Here is a 17160-nt window from a genome sequence, read left to right as displayed (position 1 = left end):
GTAATAATAATTTATATTTTTTGGGGGGGGGATTTCCCCCCCTTTTTTACCCAGTTGAAGTTGGCCAATTACCCCACTCTTCCGAGCCGCCCCGGCCACTGCCCCACCTCCCTCTGCCAAGCTGGGGAGGACTGCAGACTACCACATGCTTCCTCCGATATATGTGGAGTCGCCAGCTGCTTCTTCTCACCTGACAGTGAGGAGTTTCTCCAGGGGGAGGTAGTGCGTGGGAGGATTATGCTATTACCCCCAGTTCCCCCCGAACAGGCGCCCCAACCAACCAGAGGAGGTGCTAGTGCAGCGAACAGGACACATACCCTCATTCGGCTTCCCACCCGCAGACACGGCCAATTGTGTCTGTAGGGACGTCCCACCAAGCCGGAGGCAACATTGGGATTCGAACCGCCGATCCCAATGTTGGTAGGCAACGGAATAGACCGCCATGCCACCTGAACGCCCCCTCGTAATAATATTTACCTACAACTGCAAAACCAAAACCCTAAGCCGATAAACATAACCCCAACCTTAAACCTAACCATAACAGTCCTGCATACCTTAATTGAGGCAAGTCCCTACTTTTAAGATACAGGAAAACATGGGATTTTTTTTTAAATACATAGGTAATAAACAACTACACAGTAAAAACCACAGAGAAGAAATGCTAGCTAGCTGCCCGTGAAGGCCTACCAATGGGTACCTATGGTCAAGCCGGGTTCAGTATATTTATGATGCAAAATAAGTGAAAATAAACGCTGTACCACTCATTTAGAAGTTTTGATTCTCGATCTTGTTTGCAAAGACTATAGGTCTCTCTAATTTACTAGCATAAAATCAGTCTTGTTGATTTGGATGAATAACAGCACTTCTACCAGAAGAGGTAATAAAACCACAAATTCTTTTGCTCGGATGAGTTTTTGCCCTTGTCCGACCCACACTAGCTGGCCGACAGAGCATGCTATTTTACAATAGTTGTAATTTATTTAAAATCCTTGGTTAGAAGAAGGCATGGAAAAACTGAGTTATAAATATCTGCACAGATAAATAGGAAACAATATCAGACTACGGGGTTAATGGAGAATAAGCCTATTTATGTCTTGTATGTTTAAGTTATTTCCGGTTTGTGACCAGAAGACTGTCTATTGAAATCCCCAAAATGGGTCATGTTGCTGTAAAGCCCACTGAGGCAAATTTATAATTTGTGATATTGGGTTAAAATGGACTTGACTTGACTCAAGAACTATTGCCAACATACCTTCGAGCCAGGTATTCAACCCAACTGCTGCTCATTGGCCAGCAATGGAGGACTGTTGCAATGGGCTGTGTGAACGTGACTTACCGTAGGAATCCCAAACGAGACTGCATACATATGACTGGATAAGCAAAGTTCGAGATATAAATGAAATAAAATCTAAACGGTGAACATGGCCCAATGTGTGCATGGAGTTGGTGGCCCTGCCTAAACACCCTGATGATGACGAATAATCATAAACAGTGAGGTCAAGGGTCAAGCTGTCCACGTGGGTCTGGCCCGTTTGTGACACAATCCAGATGTGTGTGTTTAGCTGTAATTTTGTATGTTTGAGAGCGAGACGGACATAGAGGGGAAGAGAGAGGGGGGGGGGGGTAAAGCAAGAGTGAGAGACAGCAGGAGAGAGAATTTTCTGTGTGTGTAATGGGGGGAATGTATGTGTGAAGCAGAAGAGCCCAAGTTTATTCTGACGTATGTGTGAAAGTGAGAGAGAAAAGAAGAGAGAATTTATGTGTGCAAACCTATTTGTGTATATTTGCAAGTGAGAATGACACATCTGTCTGTGGACATGTCTGGGTATAAAAGAGAGAGAATGAATGTGTGTGTGTGTGTGTGTGTGTGTGTGTGTGCATGCGTGCAGAAGGGAAAAAGAACGAGTGGGAATTTGTATGTATTAATATATGACTGTGTATGTGCATCCATCTGTGTCCTTACAGGAGTCATTCCCAGGCATCTGCAGGCCTCCCATTCTAATTACAGCAGTAATTGGTGAAGCGATAACCCCATTTCCACAGGAAATGTGCCCCGGTTTCCTTGTTCCCCCCCGGTGGTGCCGCCAACTAAGTCTTCCCCTAGGGATAGCTGCACCAGACAGCAGCAGTTCCCTGGGGCACAGACAGACAGAGTCAGACAGATAGACAAAGACAGGCGGATAGACACACACGCACGCACACACACACACACACACACACACACACACACCCATCATTAATGTCATTATTCTCTTGTTCGTGTGTGTGTGTGTGTGTGTGTGTGTGTGTGTGTGTGTGTGTGTGTGTGTGTGTGAGCATCTATTGTACTCATCTATTGTACTCATGTGTGCAGTAGCAAAAAGTAGCTTAACTTGGAGGGCATGGAAGCAACAAGTGGAGCGTGACAGTGTGCTGTAATACAGACGCTGCTCCAAAGGGACAGAAAGAGAGAAAAATACTTTTTTTTTTATCCACCGCCGTATTTTTTACATGTCCACCATAAAGTCTGTTTCATTGGCAAATAAAACCTGCTTTTCTTCCAGGAGTTATATTTGTACTTTAAATGGACTTGAACAGCACAGACACTCAGACATGTGACTGAAAGGTTATTAGTTTAAATTCTTTTTTGAACCTTTGCCTGGGCTCTAACTTATATTTGAAAATAGCTGTAATTTGTGCAATGAAAATAGTGGCTGTATATATGTATGTTTGCATGTTTGTGTGGGGGATCCTCATAACTATGTCAACATGAATATACATTTGTCATATTTTGTATTTGTATGTGTGTGTGTGTGTGTGTGTGTGTGCGTGTGGGAGAGACAGAGAGAGAGAGTTTGTATATCTTTATCTATGGGTGTGTGTATGAGTGTGTGTATGTATCTTTATCAATAGGTGTGTGTGTGTGTGTGTGTGTGTGTGTGTGTGTGTGTGTGTATCTTTATCTATACATAGGAGTGTGTTTGTATATATATTTATCCATAGGTGTGTATGTGTGTGTGTGTGTGTGTGTGTGTGTATGCGTGCGTGTGTGTCTGGTGACAAAGGAATGTTCTTAGCTGTGTCACACGCCACAAATTTGTTCCAATCACATCCACGTCCCATCACAGCTCCCATGACCAGCCAACCTCTAATCTAATGTTCACTGGTCAGGGCCTGTTTGGGTGATTGAAGGATAGCTAAAAATACCTACTCCTCCCACACGCACGCACAAACACACACACACACACACACACACATATATGTAGGAATACTCACTCATTTAGTTTATCCACTGACAGACATATTCTTTCACAGGCAGACGTACTATGCATACATGCAAGTAGGATTGCGCACACAGATTTGTGAGCAGTAAAGAACTCACTCGTCTACACATGGACCCACAGACTAGCCCTCTGTCTTACCTCCTTTCTCTCTCTCTCTCTCTCTCTCTCTCTCTCTCTCTCTCTCTCTCTCTCTCTCTCTCTTCTCTCTCTCTCTCTCTCTCTCTCTCTCTCTCTCTCTCTCTCTCTCTCGCTCTTTCTCTCTGTCTCTCTCTCTCTCTATCTCTCTCTCTCATTCTCTATCCTCTTACATCTTAACTTGTCTCTCTGTGATTCAAAGTGACAGGGGTCAGAGGCCAATTGACTAGTACCAAAGGTCATGCCCCTCATTGACCCCCTTGTCAACTTGAACCTGATAGGGATGGCTGCATTCAGCAGGGATGTGTGTGTGTGTGTGTGTGTGTGTGTGTGTGTGTGTGTGTGTGTGTGTGTGACAATAATCTTGTGCTGGCTGGCTGTAAAGCCTGGTGTTTAGTTTAGGCTGGCAACTCATGGACATGGACAGGAACTTATTCACTCCCTCATTAGATAGTCTCATAGTTAGTTATGTCTGTCTCTATGGGGAGGGGGCAAAGAAATAAAAAAATTGATGGCAAATTAAAACGTGTTCAGTGAGACTTGAGAGGCTTGGAAATGAAAACAAAGAAGGGATTTTTTTTTTAACAATTTCAAGTTCCTGTTACTGTCATTGTTAAGCCCTCTGCAAGCCCCCCTCAGATGGTTCATACCACTTTTCCTCCGACTAGCAGCTGCTTGGTACTTTTTAGTGAAATGTGACCTTACAAGCGGCGGCACCGTGATGCAGTGGTTAACACGGTCGCCTCATGGCAAGAAGGTCCTCAGTTCGAGCCCCAGGGTAGTCCATCCTTGGGGTCATCCCAGGTTGTCCTCTGTGTGGAGTTTGCATGTTCGCCCCGTGTCTGCGTGGGTTTCTTCCGGGTGCTCCAGTTTCCTCCCACAGTCCAAAGACATGTAGGTCAGGTGAATCGGCCGTACTAAATTGTCCCTAGGTGTGAATGTGTGTGTGTGTGTGTGTGTGTGTGTGTGTGTGTGTGTGTGTGTGTGTGTGTGTGTGTGTGGGCCCTGCGATGGACTGGCGGCCTGTCCAGGGTGTCTCCCCACGTGCCACCCAATGACTGCTGGGACAGGCTCCAGCATCCCGCGACCCGAATTCTGATAAGCGGCTTGGATAATGGATGGATGGATGGGTCTTACGAGCATAATGAATATGTAGGTACATAATAAATGTAGAGGTCTACCAAGCAAAATTCACCAAGTCTGTACTTGTTTGGAGTCAGTAACAGTAGTATTTTGCATGTATGACTTTTCGTGTCCTTTTTAACAATCAGCTGCTTTAAGTGCATTGAATTGCTTCTGTGAGATCTGTCAGTTTGAATTCTTGTTATTTAATTCGAGTATCACATGAGGGTCTGGGTGAGGTTATAAGTTGTTTTTTTTTCCCAATTGTAAATCAAAGGTCATCAGTAACCACTGATGGCTGAGGTGACTTTGCAAAAAGCAAAAAACACTCTCATTTATGTCGGCGTAATCGGTTAACCCGTGTGCGTGAAAATGACGTGTTCAGCTTGGAGAAGAAGAGATAGGTTCTGTTTGTTACCATATGGCCTCTGAGAGATTTTTAATGAGGCAGTCTACTGCCTTGCTCGAGGGTATCTCGCCAGGAAAAAAGTGTTTCTTAATAACTTTCATGCCCCAGAAAAGGCACACCTGTGTCTGATGTGCTCAAACCATGCTGAACTATTTGTATGCACTTGTGTAGCGAGAGAGAGAGAAACGTGTGTGTGCATCCAGATCCACTCATTAATTAAGACTTGCTTTTATGTTTTGCAAAACCCGCCAGTAATGTGAACTGCCTTCAGTTTGCAGTTTTACTCAAGGTGCTGATGGTAAACGGTGATTGATTTCATCTGTGTGAGTGTATGTATGTGTGTGTGTGTGTGTGTGTGTGTGTGTGAGGACTAGGGCAAAGAACAACCACCTATCGCCCACTTCAACGCCGACCCTCCTCACAATTATGTTGGCATGGTGGTTGTTGTCAAGGCAACGGTCCCTAGTGCAAGGGTGTGGTGGGTGCAGCTGGTGTTTCAGGATTGAGTGAGCGTGCCTGTGTGTGTGTGTGTGTGTGTGTGTGTGAGAGAGAGAGAGAGAGAGAGAGAGAGAGAGAGAGAGAGAGAGAGAGAGAGAGAGAGAGAGAGAGACAGTGTGGTTGCCCCGCGGAGAGACAGGAATGTTGTTTTTTTTTGCAGCACTGAATGAGAGACTTTCATTAATGTGAATGTGAACTCAAGATGGCACAAATGCGATGGATGCATTTTCAAATGTCCTTTGTATATTTGTGGCTGCGAGAAGAGAACGAAAAACAGACATGGGGCATAAAGCCAGTCAGCGATGGGCACTAAAAATGAGGGAGGAAAACTGTGTGTGAGAGAGAGAGAGAGAGAGAGAGAGAGAGAGAAGAGAGAGAGAGAGAGAGAGAGAGAGAGAGAGAGAGAGAGAGAGAGAGAGAGAGAGAGAGAGAGAGAGAGAGAGAGAGAGAGAGAGAGAGAGAGAGAGAAAGGGGGTGCTCTAAATCATGATTCAGTAAAGAACCATGTGCTACTGACTCATTGTCACACCCACATGTTAATTTGTGTGTGTGTGTGTGTGTGTGTGTGTGTGTGTGTGTGTGTGTGTGTGTGTGTGTGTGTGTGTGTGTGTGTATGTATGTGTGTGCGCGCGCGCACTTGCGTCAGCGTGACAGATTGGCTCTCGGTGCTCAATAACAGATATGTGTGTCATCATGCTGGATCAGATACCGCTGGATCAGATACCGCTGGTTTAATCGGTCCGAGACTGTCGGTGTGAGTTTGTTTTCCAAACTTTTTACGTCATGGGATCACGTGTGTGGAAACGGCGCCGTACGCCAGCCAGTGGCGTCTCCGCCGCGGAACGAGCGGGGTCCCGCCCACCGGGTGCTGCGCTTCAGCAGCGCCTGCCTCCGCTGAGTCACGCTACTGCGATCGAGTCGTGTGGTTTAGCGGGCAGGGCTCAGGTTCTTGTGGGCTGGACGTGATGCTGGAGGGACCAAGTGTCTTGCAACGTGATGTAAACCGAGTACAAAGCTTTCTGTAAGGTGTTTTCCGTCATAATCTAATGTGTCGCCGGTCTGACATGGCATAAAGAGTAGCGCGTGCTCTCAACACTGCTGCTAAAAAGCCACGCTGAGGAGAAGCTGTTTCAGAAATAGATGACCCCTGGGTTGACCTGGAAGTAAAATGGACCAGATAATGATCAAAAACTGAAAACACGCTTCTTGTGTTATGATGTGGCATTATTATACTTTGAGAACACCCCAAATTCAGCCATGGTGGTTTTAAACGTAGCACCCCTCTATCTTCACTCCCATCTGCTACCAAACTGGAAAACCGTTAATCTCTCCATCCTCCCCCGTCTCCCACTGTGGCAAACTTCCTACTGGGTTCAATGGCAAATTACCACTGGGATTACTTACTTTTACTATCTACAATGGGATGCCATGGTTGTGATTTTTTTCGCCGTTTGCTTCTGGGGATTTTTTTTTTTGCGTCTGTTTCAGATTATCTCTCCATTTCCACTGAGTCATGTCTTTCCCCTTCTCTCCTCTTTTTCCTCAATGTGTCCTCCACAGTTCCTGTCTGGCCGCCAGTGTGCTGCGGTCCTCCAAACTTCTGTCAACGCTCCAGTTTTTGTTTCTCTCTCCCTCTCTCTGCCTCTCTCTCCACCTCCTCCTCATCCAACACCCACTCCCCTTTTTCTGTTGCACCGAGTCTGTCACTGTGTCCAGATTTCCCTCTCGTCACTGTGTTCCTCCTCCTTTTATGCTTTTCTCCTGCATCGCTGTCCTTTCACCGTTTTTCTTGCTCTGCCTATCCATCCATCCATCCATCCATCCATCCATCCATCCATCCATCCATCCATCCATCCGCCCATCCATCCGTCCATCATCTGTCATGTCTACCCTGTCATCCCATCTGTTTTCACCATCTCTCTTCAATTTTCAGCTCTCGTCTCCTCTCTCTGTTTGGCTTTCATCCTCCTCTTTCACCCACACGCCACCTCCGCCTCCTCGGCTCGCCAATCCATCAAACCATTTTCTACCCTGTCATCATGCCATGATTTCTTTATATCCCTCTCCCCCACCCTTCATTCTCACCCTCCTTTTGCCTCCCCCAGTCTCCCCCGCCCACACTAAAAGCATCCTGCTCTTAAAAGTTTTGCTCTTATAAAAAACAACAACAACAACAAGCACAGATGCAGGAATTTTGTAATTAATGATGATAAACGGTAAGTATGTGTGCTTAGTTTCAGTTTTCTCTTCCCCAGGATGATATTATCATCCTCTCCTTAATTCTCCCTCCTATCAATCATCATCATCATCATCATCATCATCAGCCTCTCCACCATTTCTTGCTAGCCTGTTTCCGGTTCTTCTCATCTTCGCCCTCCTCTCTACTTCCTGTTCTCTTGCCTCGCCTTTTCATTCCATTGTGTTTTCTCACTCTACATCTGTTCTCCTGTTGTCGTCCTGTTTTCTCCCTCCGTTTCTTCTCCTCCACCCTCTCTGTTTTGTTCAGTGATGTTCTGTTTTACCTTTCATTAAAGAGGAGATACAAGGCCTCAATTTGTCCAGTAGTGACAAAGAGAAAACAACCCCAGGGGCTCATGATTACACGACTCTCCTCAAAAATTATAAACGGAAAAAAAGAAAATGAAGCACTCAGGTAATGAAAATGAAGATTATTTCATGACTATAGTTGTCTTGTGCCCTTATCCCACCTTATCCTCCTCCTTCCTCCTCCTCCCTCCTCCTGTCTATTCATCCATCCACCTATCAGTTTATCCATTCTGTCATCTTTTCACGGTCTCTCTCACTCCAATCCTTTCACATTTATATCTCCGCCGGTTGGATTGATCTTGCCAATCCCCGAATCTACTGTTTTCTCTCTCTCTCTCTTCCTACTTTTTATTGTGCCCCATCTCTCACACACACACACACACACACACACACACACACACACACACACACACACACACACACACACACACACACACACACACACACACACACTTCCTCTCTCGATCACTCTGTGTGATTCTCGCTTTGTTCTTCCAACACATTTTTCTTTATGCAGCCATCAGACTGTCTTTACATCTTTCTTCTGCTCCACCCTACCCCAGCTTTCTTTTCAGCTACCGAAGACACACGCACCACTTAAACTAAATGAGTACGCAGGGAGCAGAAAAGACAAAATGTCATGAATTCAAAGCAATCCGTCGCTTCACAGTTACATACTACAGTAGACGCTCCAAGCTCACACATCTGTTTTTCTGGAGCTGCCAGAATTACCCTTCCCTCTGTGGCAAGCTTGGGCAAATGTGGTTGTCTAAGGCTTTGGGCTTACCGGCAAGATGTTAAGTATAAGCCATTATACGTTTGGCTTCCACTTACTGCCAACATCTGCTCATGTTAGTGGTGAGGCATGGTTATATTCACACACTACATGCACATACACTTATTTTATATACGTGATATTGGTTAGAGAACAGTACTAAGACTTCCAGAGTCCGTAGGACCACCTAGTGTAAATATAGATTCACTCATGGTAATGAAAGGCGTGTTGTGAAGTGTCCACCGATTTACACTTCTAACCTCCACCAATTCAGACTCCAGTCTCTCCCATTATTTTCTTTACAGCCTTGAAAGAACACGAGACTAGGCCAAAACCTAGTATATGGCTTGGCCGTGTATGGCCTATGTTCAAAATTGTGGCCATTTAAAAAAACTTTTTTTTTTGAGGGATGGTCAGTGACGGTGTCTATAATGGGAATTCCTGGATATCACATGTTCATCTGCAATTTTCTGCAGTGGTCCCAGTAATATTTGTTGCTAAAGGGGGTACTGAAGCTACATTCCAGTAATAAAAAGGCTATAAATGCAGTTGCAAGAACAACACTTCCACTATCTCGGGATGTTTGATATGAAAGAGAAGTTAATTTAATCGTAAATATACCTATTCTAATCATGTTAACCCCCCCCCACACACACACACACTTTCATCTGTTTCGGACGAATTCACAAAGAATGGATTGTGCATCACTTGCACCCGCTATCTGCCCCCTCTCAAGGTCCGATTCACAAAAGACATTGCGCTAAATAGCTGAGTGCAATTTGCCCTTGTTTTGAGTCTGACTGCAATTATACATCGTAACCACAGCTCGTTACACCATGTGGCAGAGTATACATGGTGGCTTGGCGCCAAGAACACAGTAGATGGGTTCAATGTCATTCTTGATGTCAGCAGAGCAAGAATTGTTCGATCTGGCAACCGTATCGGCTGCGGACGACTCTGGTACTGATTCGACACTGTCCTTCAAAAGATCCGCTCGCGAGCACGCCTGGCATGGCGACGCCTGCACGCCACCGTTTGCGGGGCTCTGAGAATCACGCGGTTTCTTTTTGTCTCAAGTTTAGCGGCTGCAAAAGCTGCACAATCCTTTCGTGAGTTCGCCAGTGTGTTTGTAACCCAGGTCAAGATAACCCAGGTTAAAATAACCTACATATAATTACAGTTGAATCATAATAAATAAATACATAAATAAATAAATAATCACAATTATTCATTTTGCAAATAAATAGTAAACCGTAGATAAGTAATCCATTGTACCAATAAATTCATATTCATATTGTTGGTTCAGATTGCTATTTCTTAAAACGCAGCGTGTGCAGTGCTGATTAGCCAATCAGCTGCCTTGCTCGAGAGGTAGGACGTCCCAGAACCAGCTAGGTTTCAGAATGCCAGGCAAACGCTTGAGAGAAGCAATTGGAGCCAGAGATAAAAGATTCTTCTTTGAAATAGCAGTGAGCTACAATTGGTTCTTTCTTTATCCAAATTGAGTATTTTGTTGGTGTAATCGTCCTCCGGGCCCTGGGTTTTGTATTGGGCCCTGGGTTTTGTATTGTGTCCGAGTGTCATCCAGGACTTGGTGAGTCAATTGCTAACTAGCCAAACTTTTCCGTTTTCAATGCTTGTGTGCATAGGCTAGTTAAAGCTATAAGTAGCTCAGTTATGTTGTAGATCATAATTTGTGTAAAGATTGTTGAGGAGCTACGTTTTTCTTTTGTGAACCGAATTGATAAGCTAGCTACTTCCAGTTGGGCTGCAGCAGCATGGTGTATTAGCACTATGTCAATCGGTACTTCTGTTGTTTTCTTTTGATTATTTTATTGCGAGATATGTAAACTAATGTCTTTGCACGTGTGATGTGCCTGTTATAATGCAGGCCAGGTTTTTTTTTTTGGATTGGGAAGATCGCGCTTGGTGTTTCATACCCCAAGCTGGAAACAAGATGGCGAGCCACCTTTAGGAGCCCTGCTGGATCCACGTGGTCTTTCTGCGGCTTCAGACAGCTCATTCTCAGGACAGCGGCCTACAGATTCGAGCAGCGGGATTGTGGTAGGACTGAAATTTCCAGTTTGTTACTGCAAAACGCAGTTGGACTCATTGGAGCAACAACGGACTTTCCAAAAAGGACTGATTGTAGCCTACATTGATTATTGATTTGGATTTTTGATCTGATATTGTATTGTTAATTGCAGTATTGGCTGAGTTTATTACTCATTCATACTGTTCATGGGGTAATGCAATTGTGTGTTACTTTTGGCATTCTGATTTACTGGTTAAGTAACTTAGGTTAATGGAAATTAGAACTGAAACTTAAAGGCCTAATTGAACAAAATAGAACATAAAACAAATTAACATAATTTGTCAACTCAAACAAGAAATAACTTCAAATTAGAATTAAGGATCCTAAATTAGAACTAAAATAATTGAAACTCAAAATAGTGGTTTAATAAGGGTTAAATAATAAAACAAGATGTTTCAAGGAATTTATCCATTCTCACTGTGTAATTGTGTATGTTTCTCTTTCTATGTTTACAATTCTTTATATAAAAACAAGCCGGTAGTTCAAACTTTATTCCCTGGTCTGTGGTCTGCAATCATTTGATGCTAGTTATAAACTGCTCCTACGAACCTAGAACTGGTCCTAGTCAAATGTCAACATCTACAGTGCTACATTTTGTTCAGAGTGATCGTTATTTGGGATACTTTAACTGTACGCTCTCTCTCGTGCCCCTCGGCCGACCAATCGTGTAACTTCAGTGACGTAGTGGTCACCTGATCCAGCAGCCCAATCATGTCAAACTGATCACTCGGGTCAGTCAGTCAGCGACATTCGTATTTGCCAAAAGCTACTCGATTAAACACAATGCTTTTTTGAAAGGCAAACTCTATCATTGTAGACGAAGGAAGAGGGGGTGAATGAAAGGAGATTAAACTGAAATTAAACCAGGTTTATCCCTTGGGTGACTGAGCAAAGTCAGTGGATTACATTCTTAAAACAAGATAGAGTTCATTGATTGATTGTACATACCTGCTAATTCCAGTTCAGGGTTGCGGGGATGCTGGAGCCTGTCCCAGCAGGCACTGGGGGCAAGGCAGGAAAACCTCTTGGACAAGGCAACAGTCCATTTAAGGACACAGACACATTCTTACTCGTAGTTATGGTAGTTTTAGTCTTCGAATGACTGTGGGAGGAAATTAATGTGAACACTGGGAGAATAGCAAACTCTATACAACAAGGGCTGGGACCAAACCCAGGTCTCTCCCGCTGTGAGGCCACAATGCTAACCAGTAAGCCGCAATGACTCCCACGTAGAGGCTCCTTTCTTGTTATTTCATCAGGGTCAGGATTAGCTTAATTAGCCAATAAAATTACACTTAAAAGAAATGACTTAGAAGGTACGCCCACATTTAACACAACTCAAAATGTATGATTAAAGACATAGAAAAGGGATTTCTAAAATGCTTCCTCTGAATCAGCAATGTGTGTTAACGTTGATGCGCTTTGAATTCGCTGAGCCGATGCCAGGCCCCTTCCACAGTAGCTTAAAGATGAGGCTGATCAGAAGAATGATGAGCGTGCGACTGCTGTCCTCGCTCACAGTTATCAGCCAATCTCCTGAACCATAGCTCTCATAGTTAACATAGTGCAGTGCTGCAATCATGTGAAAACATTCAATGTGGGCTTCCATAACCGCTCATAACCAGAGAATCTGTCTGGAGATGTGGTTGGATTGTGTGTGTGTGTGTGTGTGTGTGTGTGTGTGTGTGTTCCAGCTGGCACTTGTCTGATATTTGAGAAATAACTACTTGACGAACAGCTGATGACTGATAGACAACTGCATGTGGGGTCTGTCTTTCTGTCTGTTCAAAGATGTACAAATAAAGTTGATATCATTGAACAACTTAAATCAACTATTCCTTTTGGAAAATATCAAATATGTGACCGTGGAACACGTGCACATATTTTATAATGAGCTTCCTTTTGTCCAAATTGTTTATATATTTTCATAAAATGTGTCTTTTTGGCTGGGACTTTTATTTTATTTTATTTTTTACCAATTCTTTTTTTTTTTAATTCTTTTTCAGTAGTTTAGCGCTCTTTGGTTGCACAGCAGTTTGGTAACTAGAAATAAGGGCTATTGTTCACTATCCGTGGGAGGGCGTCTAAGCGCTACCGAACACAAGACAAGCTCGTGTGGCTGTGGTGTCTTGCTCAAGGACACCACAGTAGGACACAAGTGCCCTCAAGTTGTGTTTGTCATGGAGGAGCGTCTCCACATGTACTCTTCCCTTGCTGGTCAAGGAAATCTCTTAGTCATATCAAAAATCAAATCGACATTTTCTTTATATCACACATTTTATATAAGAAAATGCAATGTAATTGGTTTTATAGAGAGAAAAAGTAGGTAATGATATAAAAACATTGAAGCTTCATTAATCAATAAGGCTACATGAATCTCAACCTTATACATTTTAATTAGAAGCCAGCTGCACAATGTTGAAATGTTGGTTTCAACGTTGCATGACACTTGTAGAATAACAGAAGCTCAATTTTCTAAAACCATAAGACATGTCAGTTGCACGTTATACATTTCTATCAATTACGGACACAGTCTTTATATAAAAGGGCAAATATAGAAAGATAATTCCTTACAGTTACGATGGTTTGTGATTTTGTGAAATTCGCCCGTTGACCTGCCCACTTGTTTTGCTCAGATTGCCCCGATAGTCGCCATTTTTTTTAGAGTGGTGTATCTTTCATTGTGGCTGAAGTACCGTTGATTCAGTCCCTCTTCCATTTCACTTTCTATTTCAGAGCTTGTCCGCAATGGCCGTCTGATGACACTGCCCCTGGTGGCGGGAGACCTGCACTCTCTGCTGCCGGACGAGGATGGAAGACGTCTGTACGTGGCTCTGAAGGACAGCCTGCTTTCGACCAGCCTGGACGACGTCACAAAGAGCCACCACAAGGTTAGGACTCCTGCACCAAGACACACACACGCACACACACACTGAACACGCTAGAACATCAAGGCCGTAATTTTCGAAGTTTCGTAACTTTGCGGAAAATAGATACAGACCTGCCGCTCCGTGAATGCTCATGAATTTCATATATTTGCATCAAAATAAGTTTTAGATCAATTGCACACAAAAGTTATGATCTTCCTAAAACGACCATGAGCCGTCAAAATGACGGCGCCTAATTTGCACGTCATCGTGTGCGTCATGTCACTATTTACGACGTGTGTTGGCGCATCATTTCCTTCGCGAAGTTCATTGCGCTGTCCTAAAGATTAGAAGCATGCCAGTGTTCTCCAGTGCAGAGAAATAGTCTAAATTTGATTTTCGATTAATTCCAACATGTCTGGTTACAGACGCCGTTTCCGATGCACCATGACTACCACCGATGTGTTGCAGCATTTACAGGCATTGGACGGTGGCCATTTTAAATTGTTTGAAAAATAGTATTAAAGTTGTTAAAATGTTAACATATGTAATGCGTTAATGTCTCAATTGTGTATTTATCTTGACAGAATATAGAGTTTAAAACCTGGCCATTCTAGTAGTTTTTAAGTTCCGGTCGTTGTTTGGAACTGTTTCAATATTTATTTTCAGTTTAAAAAAATTTTTTTTTTTACATTTCATGTTTGTTACGTTTGTTAGATTAGAAATATGTGTTTTCCGTGTTGTTTTTCAGGTAATATTTTCACTTTTTCTAGTTTGCTGTTCAAGTACGACCATGTCTCTGAAGTTTAAATTGTTTAAAGTAGTATGATAGTTGTTAAATTTTTAAATTTGGTGTCAGTCGTTTCCTAATAGACATACTAACATTTGCAATGCATTAATATCTCAATTGGGTATTTATCTTGATAGAATATAGAGTTTAAAAACCGGCCATCCGATGATCGTTTTAGGTAGGAGTGAAATCCCGGTCGTTCTAGTTTAAGAGGAAATCACAGCTGGGAAGTAAACTGGATCAGATATGAACAGGATCAGTCATTGATGAGTCAGGGCTGTAATTGGACACTGACTGGTAATGGCGAATATGATGATGACGATGATGATGATGATAATTTGATGGCATGAAGAAGAACAAAGTCACACCCAGTCGGTCTGCCCTCAGATCTTTAATATCTCTGTCATGCATCGCTTTTCTCCGGAAGATCACTTTTCCCGAGAAGCTACACAATCTCTTGCCATTTCCCCCCCACCAGTAAAGTTTAAACACAAGTAGACGATCACTTTCTGCACACGCGCACACGCACAGTGTTGAGAGGAAATCACAACTGGGAAGTAAACTGGATCAGATAAGAACAGGATCAGTCATTGATGAGCCAGGGCTGTAATTGGACACTGACTGATAATGGAGAAGATGATGATTTTGGTGGTATGAGGAATAACAAAGTCACACCAAGCCGGTCTGCCCTCCTGTCTTTCATAGCTCTGTCACGCATCCCTTTTGCTCCGGAAGATCACTTTTCTCGAGTGTGTGTGTGTGTGTGTTAGCCTTAATTCGTGCTAACCTCCTTCACCCAAATTAAATTTTTCCAGCTGCTGCCTAATATACTTTTCTCGGTATGTTATTACCACCAAAATACAGAGGTATAAAAACCGTAACATCAGAAACAACAAACAACCCATCTCCTTCTAAGTTGCCAGGGTCCGCGCCCACTCCACCGAGTTGACTGGTTCTTTTGGTCGGGCATAGTGACATGAAACAGCGGTTTCTCGGTTGAAAAAGCGATTATTCGGTGACCGCCGCAGGGGGGGTTAATGATTATCCGCGCTGTCAAGCTGTTGTCAAGCGTTAGACGGCATGTCTTCTCAATATCGCCGACATCCATTTGTTTTTACTCCACTCCACTCTTAAAACCTCTGCAAAACGAATAGGGAGGGTGTCTCTACAGACCGGAGACTTGGAGTAATGGGAAACTGCAGACAAACATGGCACTGGAGCATGGGCGTGTCAGCACCCATCCCAACCTTAACCACCCTGAACTAGTTTTGACTGACAGAGGATTGTAAGCCTCTGATTGGCCAAATTACAAAAATGATTGACAGTTACCTCGTCCCTCTCAAGGTCTCCGGTCTGCAGAGACACAAACTGGGGCAAAACCAGTATGCTGGCATAGCTATGCATCAGTATTGTAGCGAATTCGGGGGGCAGCCAGGAACCGCCACAGCCTGGACGCGAACCCGGGTCTCCTGGACCATGGGCAACTACATTAACGAGTCTACTAAAGGGTCCGACCCATTAGCCAAGAGCTAGCGAGTCTTGTCCGTGATGGTTACACTAGCCCCCCCTTCTTCGGGAAGCTTCAGCATACCAGCTCCCTCACCCCTCAGGGCGCACGTGCTTCCGATGGCCTCACGGTCTCACCATCCCACTTCTGACACCAGTGTAGCGAATTCAGGGAGCAACCGGGTTCGCGTCCCAGCTGCGGCGGTTCCTGGCTGCCCCCCGAATTCGCTAGAGCATCATCATAAAAAGACACAAGATTCGGGATAGTTGGTCTCCGGTGATTGGTTAGAGAGAATCGATTTCCTTCCACCACAGAAATCGGTTAGAGGAGGCAATATCAGACTGGAAATGGCGCATAACGAATTGACAGTTCTGTCTGATGTCAGGCAACCTTTCAAGATCATTTTGTTTGAATTTTGTCCCTAACCCTCGTGTAGGTGTTGATTCACCCATCCGGTCGTGTAAACCGTCACCCAGCGTGCTCCTCACCGAGGGTTGGTTTTCATAAGCCTTTATGTTTTCACTGTGTGGCTCCTACAGTATGATGGTGGTCCACGTTCCCCCATGATAAGTGAAAGCCTGGTCTCTAATCTCATCAGATCATCTCTGCTCCGCTCTGGGCTCTGAGACTGCCACTGAGTCAGGGAACGATTACTGGACATCGAGAATGGTTGCACACATTACAAGCAAAATTAAAAGTGACACACATCATATACAGACACCACTACGAATAGCATGGCTATTCATACCTGTCAGAGCCAAGACCATGGCCGATAAGCCTCTGTTGCAGTGTGCTTTAGTTGCTAACAGCTTTAGCCTATATTTAGATTTTGCTTTTTAATTGGCTAGAAATCCGTCAATATCATTAAAACTCAGAGGATCTGGTTTTTAAAAAGGGCCAAAATAGCTTGGAAAAGAAATGCACTCTGTGAATGTCTGCTGCAGCTGGTTGATAATCAGTATTGTGTTGCTCGGTATAATTGTGACTTCCCAATGTCACACCCTGTTTTGTTTGTATGGAATTATGTGTGCTTTTCAAAAGTCAAGCTGAACTTAAATGGGAGAACAGGATACCGTCAAGTCTAACCAAAGGTTTGACACTGTTTGCATCTTTCCACCTTTGAATCCAGGCCCTCCTGTTATGTCCGTATGA

At 43.9% G+C, this 17160-nt stretch overlaps 1 protein-coding gene across 1 annotated transcript in view; it reads left to right on the top strand.

Moving 5' to 3' along the window:
* sema3h (sema domain, immunoglobulin domain (Ig), short basic domain, secreted, (semaphorin) 3H) overlaps positions 1 to 17160 on the top strand; it is a 111831-nt gene that overhangs the window by 10072 nt on the left and 84599 nt on the right. The window contains exon 3 of the mRNA XM_056299520.1: positions 13581 to 13735. Within this exon, the coding sequence (XP_056155495.1) occupies positions 13581 to 13735 (155 nt within the window). The remainder of the gene's footprint in view (positions 1 to 13580; positions 13736 to 17160) is intronic.

This window comes from Lampris incognitus, chromosome 2 (genome assembly GCF_029633865.1).
Source record: "Lampris incognitus isolate fLamInc1 chromosome 2, fLamInc1.hap2, whole genome shotgun sequence".
In the NCBI taxonomy this organism is placed as follows: domain Eukaryota; kingdom Metazoa; phylum Chordata; class Actinopteri; order Lampriformes; family Lampridae; genus Lampris; species Lampris incognitus.
Note: the sequence above shows the minus strand (reverse complement) of the source record. Positions and strands in the feature narration are given on the sequence as shown.